The sequence below is a fragment of the Rhamphochromis longiceps genome, linkage group LG23 (assembly GCF_057381845.1).
Source record: "Rhamphochromis longiceps isolate RC_006_pf linkage group LG23, R_longiceps_female_GT1.1, whole genome shotgun sequence".
NCBI lineage: Eukaryota > Metazoa > Chordata > Actinopteri > Cichliformes > Cichlidae > Rhamphochromis > Rhamphochromis longiceps.
The window spans coordinates 24,838,660-24,853,616 of record NC_140578.1 but is presented as its reverse complement, the minus strand read 5'-3'; the positions used below and the strand labels follow the sequence as shown (position 1 = coordinate 24,853,616).

Below are 14,957 nucleotides of genomic sequence, written 5' to 3'. Positions count from 1 at the left end.
AGACAACATAATGACATATTTGTTCCAAAACATATGAATAAATAAACTGCAACAAGTGATTACCTCACATTTATTCTTTATGGATGAAGAGCAAACACTACAGGGAAAGCAGGTCTAATCCTGGGTCGTTGTTTTTTTGATGCGTAAGATTTAGATATTCAGGCTATTCAGGAAGGGCAAATAAAGCTTGAGTTGTGCAGCATGATTAGACAAAGACTTGTCAGTTTAATGTCTCAAGAAAAAGACACACGGTAAACATGATATCTTGTCACTGCAAACAGAGGATTGTAGAGTGGAAACTAGGGTCTAAGAATATTATACAACAATGCAAATGTCGAGGTGCTTGCCAACTTTGAAAGGCTTATAGGTAGTAGTTTTAATTTCACAGAACTGAAGGAGCAACAAAAGGCTTTACTGTGCTACAAACAAAGCTTTTGTCAGATTATTGTCTAAAACCTACAGGAATGTGCAGCTCAGTTTGTTTGAAAGAAACTTAGACTTGATCTCATTGATTAATTTAGCTTTAAAACTCCTCCCCCTCTTCCTCTCCTTCATCGCCGATGCTGTCAGTTCCCACCTCCTCATAATCCTTCTCCAGGGCAGCCATGTCCTCTCTGGCCTCTGAGAACTCTCCCTCCTCCATTCCCTCTCCCACATACCAGTGGACGAAGGCCCTCTTGGCGTACATCAGATCGAACTTGTGGTCGAGTCGAGCCCAGGCCTCTGCGATGGCAGTGGTGTTGCTCAGCATGCACACGGCTCTCTGCACTTTGGCCAGGTCTCCTCCAGGAACCACGGTGGGGGGCTGGTAGTTGATGCCCACCTTGAAACCTGTAGGACACCAGTCCACAAACTGAATGGTGCGTTTCGTCTTGATGGTGGCAATGGCGGCATTCACATCTTTGGGTACCACATCACCACGGTACAGAAGGCAGCAGGCCATGTACTTCCCATGGCGAGGGTCACACTTCACCATCTGATTGGCCGGCTCGAAGCAGGCATTGGTGATCTCAGCTACAGAGAGCTGCTCGTGATAGGCCTTCTCTGCTGAGATAACAGGGGCATAGGTGGCTAGAGGGAAGTGGATGCGAGGGTAGGGCACCAGGTTGGTCTGGAACTCTGTCAGGTCCACGTTCAAGGCTCCATCGAAGCGAAGGGAGGCGGTGATGGAGGAGACGATCTGACCAATCAGCCTGTTGAGGTTGGTGTAGGTGGGACGCTCGATGTCCAGGTTCCTGCGGCAGATGTCATAGATGGCCTCATTGTCCACCATGAAGGCACAGTCAGAGTGCTCCAGGGTGGTGTGGGTGGTCAGGATGGAGTTGTAGGGCTCCACCACAGCTGTGGACACTTGAGGAGCTGGATAGATGGCGAATTCTAGCTTTGACTTCTTGCCGTAGTCAACAGAGAGACGCTCCATGAGCAGAGAGGTGAAACCCGAGCCAGTTCCTCCTCCAAAGGAGTGGAAGATGAGGAAACCCTGCAGCCCTGTGCACTGGTCAGCCTGGTGGTAGAAAATAAATCTTTTTATTGTTACTAGTTACACTGGAAATTTTAACTCATGACATTACAAGTGATAAACTCACCAGTTTACGAATTCTGTCAAGAACCAGGTCAATGATCTCTTTCCCGATGGTGTAGTGACCTCGGGCGTAGTTGTTGGCTGCATCTTCCTTTCCAGTGATGAGCTGCTCGGGGTGGAAGAGCTGGCGGTAGGTTCCTGTACGGACTTCGTCTGTATTTGGAAGACATTGAGAGTATACTCAAAGATTAGGAATGGTGGTTTGGTTTGACACTTAATTTATCACTCTCTAGTTATTCCTGCATTCTTACCAATGACAGTTGGTTCCAGGTCCACAAAGACAGCCCTGGGAACATGTTTTCCAGCTCCCGTTTCACTGAAGAAGGTGTTGAAGGAGTCATCTCCTCCTCCAATGGTCTTGTCACTGGGCATCTGACCATCCGGCTGGATGCCGTGCTCCAGGCAGTACAGCTCCCAGCATGCATTGCCTATCTGGGCACCGGCTTGGCCAACATGGACAGAGATACACTCACGCTGCAAGAACAAGTGGTTCAAATGTCAAACAAAGATCTGAAGTAAAAGCTACATTTTAATGTCTTTGTCACAGATTTTCTTTCCAGCTTTAATACACTAATCAGAGGAGATTATTCAACAGAAAACAACCCCAATGGCAGACAGAAATTCTGTTGTATTTTGTAGCATCAAAAGGGGACTTTTTATTGGTAACTTAAAGAACACAAAGGTCTGTACTACAATGGCAGGAAAAACATCTCAAATGAACTGACAAAGGCATATGCACAGACTATATATCAGAGTTATTATAGATGTACAAATTTATCACTACTTACTGTTATTTATTTATGTTTTCATCTTTTTTTGTTTTCAATTCACTTTATTTGCAGTTAGTCTTTAGAATGGCCTGCTCATTTCAGTTTAGTCTTTATTGTTTTTAAATTTTTTGTTTCAGTGTTTTAGTTTTTTCACAAATTAACTGGGGCATTTATTGTAGTGGGGGTTTAAGAAGTTTAGAAAGCGTATTAAAATAAACCACTCTCATACCATCATGAATACTGTCATGTAGACATGCCAGTTTCAGTGCTTGATATGTTGACACATTTGACCAAATTTGAAACTAAAGAAGAAAACTAAAGACATTTCCTATACATTTGGATTTAATTTTAGTTACTTGGTTAATAAAAAAATATCATTTGAATCAGTTTTGGTTTCAGAATAGTTTTTTTTTTTAAAACTTATTTTTATTGGCTAAAAGGAAGAGGTGAATTTAATCAGACATTTAAGAAAGATCAGAAAAGAACAAAGAAAGGAATGGGAAACAAAGAAAACCACACCAGAATATAACCTTCAAAATAAAACAGGAAGTAAACTGAAAGGGGGTCCAAACTTAGTAAGATGCAGAAAAATACAGGAGGCATTTGGAAAGAATAAATACTCCAAGAAAGAGATAAACTAATAAATAAATAAATAAAAAATCACACTCCATTTTATACACTCAATGTCCCTGTGAGAGGTTTTTTTCTCTCAGAAATCATCCGAAGCTGTTCAACAGAGGAACTTAAACAGAAAATGAAAGGCTTCTCACCATATTTTTGGAGCTTTGAGGAGTCCCTTGTTCACTTGAGAGGAGTGGCTGGGGATATTGTGTGTGAAATGCGAGTGCAGTAAGCTGCTTTATAGCCAAGCATCACCAAGCAACAGCCTGCAATGTTGTGGTAACTGGAGGAGCTGAAGAAGCAAACACCAGCTCCTTCAATAACAAATGAGGGTGCAGAACACAAAAAAGAAAACCCACTGTACAAACAGAAGGTACTAAAGCTGTTGTTATACACACAAGTAACCAACAGTGAAATATTTGGCCCATAACTGTGTCACCTCACCTAATTTTTCATGTTAGATTTAAGGTAAATCTGCTGTTCTGTCTGTGCAGTCAGTACCTTGTGGTTCAGATCTGAATGAAAAATTTAAATATGATGGAAACATTTATCTGTGGATGGCTCTAACTCATAACTCTTTAATTTAAAAAAAAGTTTCTGTGTCAAGCATTACTTCTTTAATGAAATACTGCTCAAATTAGAAGTTTGGTCATGTTGAAGTGACACATTGGCAGCCTGGGTTTTCTAATCTTGCAAATGAATGATAACGGATACCTCCCCAGAGTGAATGAATAGGCTTTTGTTACAGCTCACCGTTGCATCACCACTTTAGTCAAGATTCATTTGCAATGCAAAGGCAGCATATTCCCCAAGGAAAACATTGCAACACGCTTTCCTCAAAGCCAGCTGACATTTGAGATCACCGTTTCTTTTCCAGTAGGTCTCAGTTCAGAGCTTTCAGCTATGTACACAGGAGAAAGAAAAAGGGAGTATGGTGGTACTATTGAGAAAACCGGATAAATGCAATACCTGAGGCTGGAGATTAACAAAGGATTATGTTTTCCTAAGGAATTTTCCTCAAAACATTAATTTCTTAAAAACCACCAGGTCACCAGTAACCTGTTTGTGGTAGAGGTAGTTTCTTTTACCCAGATAGAAGTCATTTACCAGTAGGCCAGAATATGTAAGATCTAAAAAGTAATATCTTTTAGTTTCTGAAACTAGAATGTCTTCCTCCCATCACCCACAGCTTGTTCTGAAGGAACAATCTAAAGTATCATCAGGCGATTGTGATTTGGTGCTATATAAATAAGATTGAATTAAATAAAACTATACAGTGTAACCCTACACCTAAGAGGGTTGTTGGTGAACTGGAGGAAGTTAACAGGTTAGGTTTAACAAGAACTTCCCCAGTTTCTAAATGGACATATTATATTGACTAAAGTGCTTTAGGAAGTTTATAACCCAAAATGAATTTCAGAACCAATCCTCTAAAGTACAGATTTACTGTCTACTGATGCCTTTTCAGAAACCTGTTTTCCTTAGAAGATGTTTTTGTGTAAACCTTGTGTGCTATTACCCGTGTAATCTATTGTTGGGAACTGTTAAATCTTTCACCCGTGCATCTGCTGGTAACCCTAGAGCTGTAACCACAAACTACCACCTAAGGTTTCCAAGAACATGCTCACACTTGGTTTCCCTAGTTACTGTTCTCTCAGGCCTTGTTTGCTTTCAGGTGTCAGCTGACAACAACAGACAAGTCATTATAGTTCAACAGCAAACATGCACATTGCTGGAGGAGACACATATAGTGGGAGAAACTGAAATGCACAGACAGACAAATGCTTTGCACTCTTGGTTTATTTTTGCACACACATATATATAAAAAACCAATATGGCATTGCTCACTGCTGAAATACAATAATGATATCATTATGCAAAACTAAAACGTATTACTCCTCCCCCTCTCCCTCATCGCCGATGCTGTCGGTTCCCACCTCCTCATAATCCTTCTCCAGGGCAGCCATGTCCTCTCTGGCCTCTGAGAACTCTCCTTCCTCCATTCCCTCTCCCACATACCAGTGGACGAAGGCCCTCTTGGCGTACATCAGATCGAACTTGTGGTCGAGTCGAGCCCAGGCCTCTGCGATGGCAGTGGTGTTGCTCAGCATGCACACTGCTCTCTGCACCTTGGCCAGGTCTCCTCCAGGAACCACGGTGGGGGGCTGGTAGTTGATGCCCACCTTGAAACCTGTAGGACACCAGTCCACAAACTGAATGGTGCGTTTCGTCTTGATGGTGGCAATGGCGGCGTTCACTTCTTTAGGAACCACGTCACCACGGTACAGAAGGCAGCAGGCCATGTACTTTCCATGGCGAGGGTCACACTTCACCATCTGATTGGCTGGCTCGAAGCAGGCATTGGTGATCTCAGCTACAGAGAGCTGCTCGTGATAGGCCTTCTCTGCTGAGATAACAGGGGCATAGGTGGCCAGAGGGAAGTGGATGCGAGGGTAGGGCACCAGGTTGGTCTGGAACTCTGTCAGGTCCACATTCAAGGCTCCATCAAAGCGAAGGGAGGCGGTGATGGAGGAGACGATCTGACCAATCAGCCTGTTGAGGTTGGTGTAGGTGGGACGCTCGATGTCCAGGTTCCTGCGGCAGATGTCATAGATGGCCTCATTGTCCACCATGAAGGCACAGTCAGAGTGCTCCAGGGTGGTGTGGGTGGTCAGGATGGAGTTGTAGGGCTCCACCACAGCTGTGGACACTTGAGGAGCTGGGTAAACTGCGAACTCCAACTTTGACTTCTTGCCGTAGTCAACGGAGAGACGCTCCATGAGCAGAGAGGTGAAACCGGAGCCAGTTCCTCCTCCAAAGGAGTGGAAGATGAGGAAACCCTGCAGCCCTGTGCACTGGTCAGCCTGCAGGGGAACAAAACAGCACTATTTTCTCCATACATAACTACACTCTAAACTAATACATGTAGATAAACTCACCAGTTTACGAATTCTGTCAAGAACCAGGTCAATGATCTCTTTGCCGATGGTGTAGTGACCTCGGGCGTAGTTGTTGGCTGCATCTTCTTTTCCAGTGATAAGCTGCTCGGGGTGGAAGAGCTGCCGGTAGGTTCCTGTACGGACTTCATCTATATTCACGAAAAATAACTGTATATGAGTATATGAGAAAAATTTTCAAATCCTTTACGTATAAATATATTTAAATTTATATTTAAAAATTGAAATTTTACCAATGACAGTTGGTTCCAGGTCCACAAAGACAGCCCTGGGAACATGTTTTCCAGCCCCGGTTTCACTGAAGAAGGTGTTGAAGGAGTCGTCTCCTCCTCCAATGGTCTTGTCACTGGGCATCTGACCATCCGGCTGGATGCCGTGCTCCAGGCAGTACAGCTCCCAGCATGCGTTTCCCATCTGGACGCCTGCCTGGCCAACATGAACAGAGAGGCACTCCCGCTGCAAGACCAGGCCACATCAACATTAGAAAAGGCTTTGTGGAATCTAATAGGCAACACTATCACACCTTTAAAAGTGGACATTACAGAGTCTGTAAGACACTGCAGAAACTTACCATGGTTCTAAATTCCTGCTGCTGACTGCGAGGATCTGCAGGCGAAATCTGCTCTCTCTCAAGATCTCTCTGGTACTTATAGTATCTCCAAACTCTATAGTAACGGGTCTTGTTGTTCACAAATGGGGGTTAACTGAGTTTACCAGAGGGCAAAATCATTGTCCCGACACGCTCGGTCACACATCCATGACCATTTTTCCTGTGGAAAGATAATGTATAACCCTGAGCCCATACATCAGGCACACAAAACTCATTTAACTCACAAGCACCTAAGGAAAAAGCACAGAGTGGTTAATAAACTCAAAGCTCTGAGGGGGGCTCAAAGCTCCATGTGAGAGAGTCAAAGGAATTCTACATTCCCCAAATATTTGTAAACAGAATATTTTTAACAGCCCCCCTCACAGCCTGTTTGTACGTTGCCCAGATGTAAGTTACATTTGTGGGCACTTCAGCAAGTTGAGCTTATAGGATCAATGTTATTTACTGAAACTGATAAGAAGAGAAACTATAAAGTCTGTTCTTTAATGTAAGCAACGTAAGTAATTTTAACAAGAAATTTAACAACTCATGGGCTTCAGTGATAATGTATAAAATAGCTTTTTATAAGCTTTATCCAGTTACATATGTGAAATGTATCCTAATTAGTTTTAGGATTTGACTTTGGCTATTTCATTTAAGCCCTTTTTTCTGACTACATTTAAATGTTTGCATATTTGCATTTTGTTATGAAGTACCATAAGACCACAAAGAGCCAGGGACTAAATTAGAAAACCACAGAAAAGGGAACATAAACAGTCAGGGAGACAAGCCTACAGTGTATACCCACTGGCCACTTTATTAGGTACTACTAGAACCAGGTGGGAGCCCATTTTGCCTTTAGAACTACCTTAATTTTCATTGCATAGATTCAACAAGGTGCTGGAAACATTCCTCAGAGATTATCCATATTAACATGACAGTGTCCCACACAGTTCAGGTTACACACATGCATCACAGCATGTAACCCCAGTGGCCTAATGGATAAGGCACTGGCCTCCTAAGCCAGGATTGTGGGTTTGAGTCTCATATGTGGGGATTTCCAGCTGTTGAAGTGGGCCCTCAACCCAGAGCGCAATGAATTGCAGCCATCCTCATTTGGCCCGTGGTCTTTACACTGGTTAACTGTGTTGCTACAATTCCATAATGGGAATCTCCCCTGTTACCATAACCCAAATGTGCTCTATTGGAATGAGATCTGGTGACTGTGCAGGTCTAACCAGGAGTTTTTTTTAAGGCTTTCCACATGCACATGTAAAATGCAGATTGGAGTCAACAGATTATATGAATTATATATTTCTTTGTCGCTGGAGGGCACCCAAATGTCAACTAGTCACTGAAACTTGCAAAGTACAGGGAAGGACCGTCACTGTCAAACAGATAGGGGTGGCAAAAGTGCAGACATTCTTTGCTTAAGTAGAAGTATAGACATCTGTTTTTAAAACGACTCTGGTAAACACTGAGGTACTGACTCAACATCTGTATTCAAGTTGAAAGTAATTAGTGGTCCAAAGTAAGCCCTTTAGGAGATTTCCACCAGCGTTTTTTTTTTTTTTTGCCAAGCTAACTGACCTAACTGAAAATGGTATTAATACAAGGGAACAAACTTTCTAATGATTTTGCTCATCTTGACTACATGTGATGTAGAACAAAGTGAATTTTTAAGAATAGCTCTATGCTGTTGTTGAGATAAACCTAAGATGGAAAAAGAATCACTTAGAAATAATTTGTAATAATTTAAACTGTGAGTAGATTATGTTTACAGGCTGTGATCAGCTGACCTGTGATGCTGCTGCCTGAGGAATTCAACAAGATCTAAGCATGGAGACAAAGTCAGAGAGGCAAGGACTGGACATATGCAGAGGACGGATAGTCGATATAATGGACAAAGGTGATGAAGATGGAGTTGCAAGAGAGAGAAGAAAAGAGGAAGTAAAGTAAAAAGTAAAGTAAAAACTTCACTTCAATAGCACCTTTAAAGATATTGGTCCCAAAGTGCTGATCAGAAGCAAGAAAAAACATTACACATCAGTACACTGAAAAAGTTACTTAAAAGCAGTTGTAAAAAGAAGTTTTTAGTTGCTTTTTAAAAAGCTCAACAGAGTCTGCAGACTTCAAACTAAAGGTGAGAGAGTTCCAGAGTCCTGGTGGTACTATTGAGAAGGCTCAGTCACCTTTAGTTTTCAGGACCTTAGGGACCCCCTAGAGTTCTTTTTCTTTAATATATGCCAGTGCTTGACCATTTAGAAACCTATAAGTGAGAACCAAGAGCTTGAAATGTTTTCTGGAAGCCACTGGAGCTGGACGAGTAGTGCTGTGACATTAGAAAATCTCTTTGATTTGGCCAGAATTCTGGAAGCAGTGTTCTGTACAGTCTGCAGATGGTCCAATGATGCTTTAGGAAGGTGAATAATGAGCTACAGTAATCCAATCTCGAAGAAACAGTAATGACCATCTAAAGTAAAACCAGAGTCAAAATTTGATGGAAGGTTTAGCATGAGATGCTAATCCAGCTTTTTGCACTGTCTAAGCACTTGTGTAAGACACGCAGTTGTGATACCTCATGAGGCTTAAAAAAGAAACATATAACTGAATCATTCCAGTAGCAGTGATACGAGATATCTTTAAAAGTGCTTAAAATGTTCTGTAGAGGGAGCACATAAATCGGAAATAATATGCATAATAATAATAAGCAGCCACATCAGAAAGATATGATGTAAAGGACTGTAAGGCAGTGGTCTTGGGAATATTTGTGATTGGGGTGGTCTGCTCATCTCCACTCCAGAGTCTGGACTCTGGAGTGTGTGTATGGTTCATGTCTGTGTGTGTCTGTGTTGGGCGAGAGCTGAGTGTTTGTGTATGTGTACGTAAGGATGGGAATAAATGTTTGTGTCTGTGTCAGGTCGGGTCTTAGATTCCACTCCTCTCTCCCCCTAGGTATGGGGGTTTATCTACCCCCACCATACTCCCTGCCAGTGGCTGGTGCCCCACCTGCTGGTACATTGGTGGTTCTCTGCGTCCAGGGCTGAGTGCTCGGGTGTGCACTGGCTCACTCCTGGTGACTGCTTGGCAGGGCCTGTGCAATATCTCAGTCTGCCCCCCGGCTCTGTCTGTCTTTTCTTTCCAGTCCCCCGGTCCTCTCAGTTCTGATTGTAAATACTTAAAATAAAATACAAATAAATAAATAAACAATCCTGATAAAAAACTTCTAAATATGACAATCAAGTGGTCCAGTATAGCAAAAGAGCACTTAGGAAAATAAATATTAGACAATAATTCTGTTTGCTACAGCGCTGTAAAGGACAGGCAAAGAAACCCCAAACATAAATAAATAAATAAATAAATAAATATTTGTGATTGGCTGTCCAATGGGGAGAGGCCAAGGTTTAGCCTCAGCACTCCCTGATTTGTTCTCTTCATAGTCCTTCCTCATGGCATAGACAAAGATTTAATTTCAGTGTGAGCTCATATGAGATTGTCAGAAAGAATCAACAGGAAGAACATTTTAATGACCTTTTACAGATTAACTGAACATGAACGTTTGCCAGTGCTCAGACACCTGGTTAAACTTAGGTCTAACCCTGAACTAAGTTTTTTGGCACAAAAAAAAGCAGGTCAGAGTAGATCCAATCAATTCTGAGTATTTTCAGTATTACTTATCATCCTGGTGCACTTTATCATAAGTCAGAGTCCATCACTGTAATCATGTTTTATAGTGGAAACCAGTGCTATTTTGATGTTAGCACGTTTCCCCGTGTCAGACTTTACACAGTGCTCTGTCGGTGTCTGAATAATGAACTGTTTCTTTGCCTGTGTTGTCTTTGGGGAGTTGGACAAACCCAAGTACTGCATCGAGCTGTTGTCTCACACAGTCTGCCTGGTGAGAGTTTGGAGGGGCACGGTGGTTGGCTACACCAATAGCCTGCAGGGCTTCAAGCTGAAGGTGAGCTCCACCCCTATGTGTGAAGAGTAAACTTTGGAGAGGACATTGCGGCAAACAAATCTCAAAAATCTTTTATATAATCAGATTTTATAACTGGGAACATCAGACACAACAGAATGCTTGTACAGTGTTTGTATTAGATGTTCTGAGTAGAAACTTTAGATGACCATTTTTGCCATTCCTGCCTGCCATCAAAGTCTACTTTAATATCCTGGAGTCCAGCCTTGCCAAGATGCTCAAGATGAGCACCATGGTTCAGGGTCTGGGTCTTCAAAATGACCCTGAATGTCCAGACCATCAGGATCACTTACACTAAGTAACGGTCATTCTGTTGATGAAGAATCAAACTGTAGTGATAAAATATTGTGGATTGACTTCTGATCTGTGAAAGTTTTAATTGCTCTTTAGTTTTTAATTTTGGTTTTAATTATATATCCAAAAGCAGCATAAGGAGTAATGTTTTCTTTTCTTTTCTTTCTAAAGCAGCAAAGATGCAGTTCTTATGCTTCAGCAGAGCTGTCAGACCCTTCAGGTGTCCAAAAGACACAAAAAACAGACCTTCCCTGACCGTTGTTCTTTCACTCTGTTTTTAAACATGTTTCCAGTGTGTCTTGTTTCGCGACATGTCTACCTGAACCTGCTAAAAGTAGTAATAATTAACCGTGCCCAGATGTAACTATTAGCTTTCAAGGACATCCAAACAAGCGTTTATGGAACCCCTCTGTGTCAACATCCGAGTGTTACAACAGAAGGGAGAACACCATCAGGTGTATACAAATATTTATGCATAATAATAAATTTAACTTATATCAAAAACACAAAAAGGTTATGAATAGAGTAAAATTATTTAGCTTGGCAGTATTATTAACAATTTCACTAATGAGGACTCAGATCTCAGTGCGTTGATTCTCTTTCCTAGGTTCATCTGATCAGCAGATGAATAGAAAGCGTGTGTGTGTGTTCCTGTGTTTGTATTTATGTTGGGGGGGGGGGGGGGGGGGGGCGCATCTCGTTTGCATTATAATTGTAAAATTCTACCTAATACAGCTAATTATAAACATGATTCGGCTTGCAGATATTTTTTACTCCTGAATAAAATATCTACATCTGCCCAAAAATTTTCAGATAAAATTTTGGGCAGTCTTTAATTATCAGGTAGCAAAACCTGAAATAATGAACCCACAGAATGAGGAACTTTTTTCTGCAAATCTTCAAAACCTATTTTTGGGTAATCAAATACAGTGGGGCAAAAAGGTATTTAGTCAGCCACCGATTGTGCAAGTTCCCCCACCTAAAATGATGACAGAGGTCAGTAATTTGCACCAGAGGTACACTTCAACTGTGAGAGACAGAATGTGAAAAAAACAATCCATGAATCCACATGGTAGGATTTGTAAAGAATTTATTCGTAAATCTGGGTGGAAAATAAGTATTTGGTCAATAACAAAAATACAACTCAATACTTTGTAACATAACCTTTGTTGGCAATAACAGAGGTCAAACGTTTACTATAGGTCTTTACCAGGTTTGCACACACAGTAGCTGGTATTTTGGCCCATTCCTCCATGCAGATCTTCTCGAGAGCAGCGATGTTTTGGGGCTGTCGCCGAGCAACACGGACTTTCAACTCCCGCCACAGATTTTCTATGGGGTTGAGGTCTGGAGACTGGCTAGGCCACTCCAGGACTTTCAAATGCTTCTTACGGAGCCACTCCTTTGTTGCCCGGGCGGTGTGTTTTGGATCATTGTCATGTTGGAAGACCCAGCCTCGTTTCATCTTCAAAGTTCTCACTGATGGAAGGAGGTTTTGGCTCAAAATCTCACGATACATGGCCCCATTCATTCTGTCCTTAACACGGATCAGTCGTCCTGTCCCCTTGGCAGAAAAACAGCCCCATAGCATGATGTTTCCACCCCCATGCTTCACAGTAGGTATGGTGTTCTTGGGATGCAACTCAGTATTCTTCTTCCTCCAAACACGACGAGTTGAGTTTATACCAAAAAGTTCTACTTTGGTTTCATCCATAGCTGGACTGGCCATCGGGCATACCGGGCATATGCCCAGTGGGCCGCTGGCGATTTTTTGTTTTTATGAGCCGATGGATTTTTTTTTTTTTTTGGAAGGGTATAATGAAAGGTGTTGGATTGGCCAATTGGTCATGATCGACTCTGGGCTGGACCAATTACAGCCGAGGAGGCCGAATGCACCCGCCCCCTTGTTTAGCAATCACGTGATTTTCGCGCATTGCATGCCGGGAACTCGTGGCAAAACAATCCAAGTACTGCATCAAATGCAAGCATTTGCAGCAACGCAAAACGTTCATTCTCCGGTTCCAACACCTTGTTTTTTTCTTTGCCGCACAAAAAAGGAATGTACAAAACAAAAGGAGAACAATGCCGGTCCGTACAAAGACAGACTCGACGAAAAGATACGAGAAAAAAAACTCAAAGGTGTGAAAGGGTCAGACCCTTACGAGCACACAGAGTGGACAAAAGACGTTAGCGTGCTGCCCAACTTTCACCACGCTCAGATTTATAATTACACGGTTCTTGGAGTGAGTGCATACACTCATGAAGTTCAGTAACTTCAGGTCACTGCAACAAGCCCAGGTACAGTTTACCGACGGATGGGTACAGGACCTTGAAATGCACCGTGTAGAACGACAGACCATCGTACGAACAAAGGTAAGTTTACCAGTCTCACAAATCGTTGTCATAAATACACATTCGTTAACCGTTTATTAATATAACCTTTGAGCTCAACGGTAATTAATTAGTAGTGGAAATAATTTCTGGTTCATTACAGAAATGTAGCAGTGACAATAATATTGTATGCTGTAATCGTACTGGACAATTGGTGATACAAAACAACTGTTTTATCCTGTGAATAAAAGTATATGTTTTTGTCAATGTACCATAATAACAGAAGCGAAACGCAATATTGTGTCAGGACAATTCACTATTTATGCACAATAAACACAATAAATAAAGGAGCATAGCGGGACAATTTATGTTCAGCGCCAGACTTGTTTGTAACCTATATCACCAATTATGTTAAGAAAAATGACATATTAACGACTAAAAAAACTGACCTTTGTGGGAATGCTTGGAGCAGACTAACATGTGAGCTGGAGTGTTCTGAGACGTTATATTTGGTATATCCAGACCATCCGTCGGCTCTTACTTCGGAAACATGGCTTAAAAAATTTCTCTTCAACCACGTAATCCGATAAAAAACGATCGGCTTCCCGTGGCTGTCATGCGACCGGCTGTTGCAGTTAATAATACAACAGCTTCTTGCCATTTTTTGTGTTTCTTTTTATCGCTGTGTAACTGAGTTCAATTGAAAGCCTGCGTGCGCTAGTACCTCTTGCCACAAGTTCCCAGAATCCTTTGCGGTTTTACCCCTGAATGATGTCACATTTTCAATCTTTATCCTGGTGGGCCGGTCTCTAGTTAAAATGCCCGGGCCGATTTTTTTGTCCCAGTTGGTTTCATCTGACCACATGACATTCTCCCAATCCTCTGCTGTATCATCCATGTGCTCTCTGGCAAACTTCAGACGGGCCTGGACGTGCACTGGCTTCAGCAGCGGAACACGTCTGGCACTGCGGGATTTGATTCCCTGTCGTTGTAGTGTGTTACTGATGGTGACCTTTGTTACTTTGGTCCCAGCTCTCTGCAGGTCATTCACCAGGTCCCCCCGTGTGGTTCTGGGATTTTTGCTCACCGTTCTCATGATCATTTTGACCCCACGGGATGAGATCTTGCGTGGAGCCCCAGATCCAGGGAGATTATCAGTGGTCTTGTATGTCTTCCATTTTCTGATGATTGCTCCCACAGTTGATTTTTTCACACCAAGCTGCTTGCCTATTGTAGATTCACTCTTCCCAGTCTGGTGCAGGTCTACAATACTTTTCCTGGTGTCCTTCGAAAGCTCTTTGGTCTTGGCCATGGCGGAGTTTGGAGTCTGACTGTTTGAGGCTGTGGACAGGTGTCTTTTATACAGATGATGAGTTCAAACAGGTGCCATTCATACAGGTAACGAGTGGGGGACAGAAAAGCTTCTTACAGAAGGCGTTACAGGTCTGTGAGAGCCAGAGATTTTCCATGTTTGAGGTGACCAAATACTTATTTTCCACCCTAATTTACGAATAAATTCTTTACAAATCCTACCATGTGAATTCATGGATTTTTTTTCCCACATTCTGTCTCTCACAGTTGAAGTGTACCTCTGGTGCAAATTACTGACCTCTGTCATCATTTTAAGTGGGGGAACTTGCACAATCGGTGGCTGACTGAATACTTTTTTGCCCCACTGTATAATCTGAAGTAGCTTCTTTTTTTTTTAACTCATTGCGTATTTTGGGTACTGTGCTAATGTGCTTTAAATTGGAGATTATGTATCGGAATTTCAGGAGCAGGACCACGCCTCCAAACACACTCCTTTCGGCTGTCATCTATATAGGTTCCCCTA

At 42.3% G+C, this 14,957-nt stretch overlaps 2 protein-coding genes across 2 annotated transcripts; both read right to left on the bottom strand.

The window, feature by feature from the left end:
- Nucleotides 1-69: 69 nt before the first annotated feature.
- Nucleotides 70-3,267, bottom strand: LOC146642030 (tubulin alpha-1A chain-like). The gene is made up of 4 exons (XM_085397535.1): nucleotides 3,123-3,267; nucleotides 1,834-2,056; nucleotides 1,587-1,735; nucleotides 70-1,504 (listed from the first exon to the last, which is right to left on the bottom strand). The coding sequence occupies exons 1-4, from the start codon at nucleotides 3,123-3,125 to the stop codon at nucleotides 524-526; spliced, it is 1,356 nt and encodes a 451-aa protein (XP_085253661.1). The 5' UTR covers nucleotides 3,126-3,267; the 3' UTR covers nucleotides 70-523.
- Nucleotides 3,268-4,785: 1,518 nt separating this feature from the next.
- On the bottom strand, nucleotides 4,786-6,702 carry LOC146642029 (tubulin alpha-1A chain-like). The gene is made up of 4 exons (XM_085399631.1): nucleotides 6,502-6,702; nucleotides 6,164-6,386; nucleotides 5,913-6,061; nucleotides 4,786-5,837 (listed from the first exon to the last, which is right to left on the bottom strand). The coding sequence occupies exons 1-4, from the start codon at nucleotides 6,502-6,504 to the stop codon at nucleotides 4,866-4,868; spliced, it is 1,347 nt and encodes a 448-aa protein (XP_085255757.1). The 5' UTR covers nucleotides 6,505-6,702; the 3' UTR covers nucleotides 4,786-4,865.
- Nucleotides 6,703-14,957: the final 8,255 nt, after the last annotated feature.

Coding starts and splice junctions, on each gene's coding strand:
- LOC146642030 (XM_085397535.1), bottom strand. Junction 1,736..1,833: donor CCTGGAACCAACTGTCATTG/GTAAGAATGCAG, acceptor TTCCAAATACAG/ACGAAGTCCGTACAGGAACC. Junction 1,505..1,586: donor TTGACAGAATTCGTAAACTG/GTGAGTTTATCA, acceptor TTCTACCACCAG/GCTGACCAGTGCACAGGGCT.
- LOC146642029 (XM_085399631.1), bottom strand. Junction 6,062..6,163: donor CCTGGAACCAACTGTCATTG/GTAAAATTTCAA, acceptor TCGTGAATATAG/ATGAAGTCCGTACAGGAACC. Junction 5,838..5,912: donor TTGACAGAATTCGTAAACTG/GTGAGTTTATCT, acceptor GTTCCCCTGCAG/GCTGACCAGTGCACAGGGCT.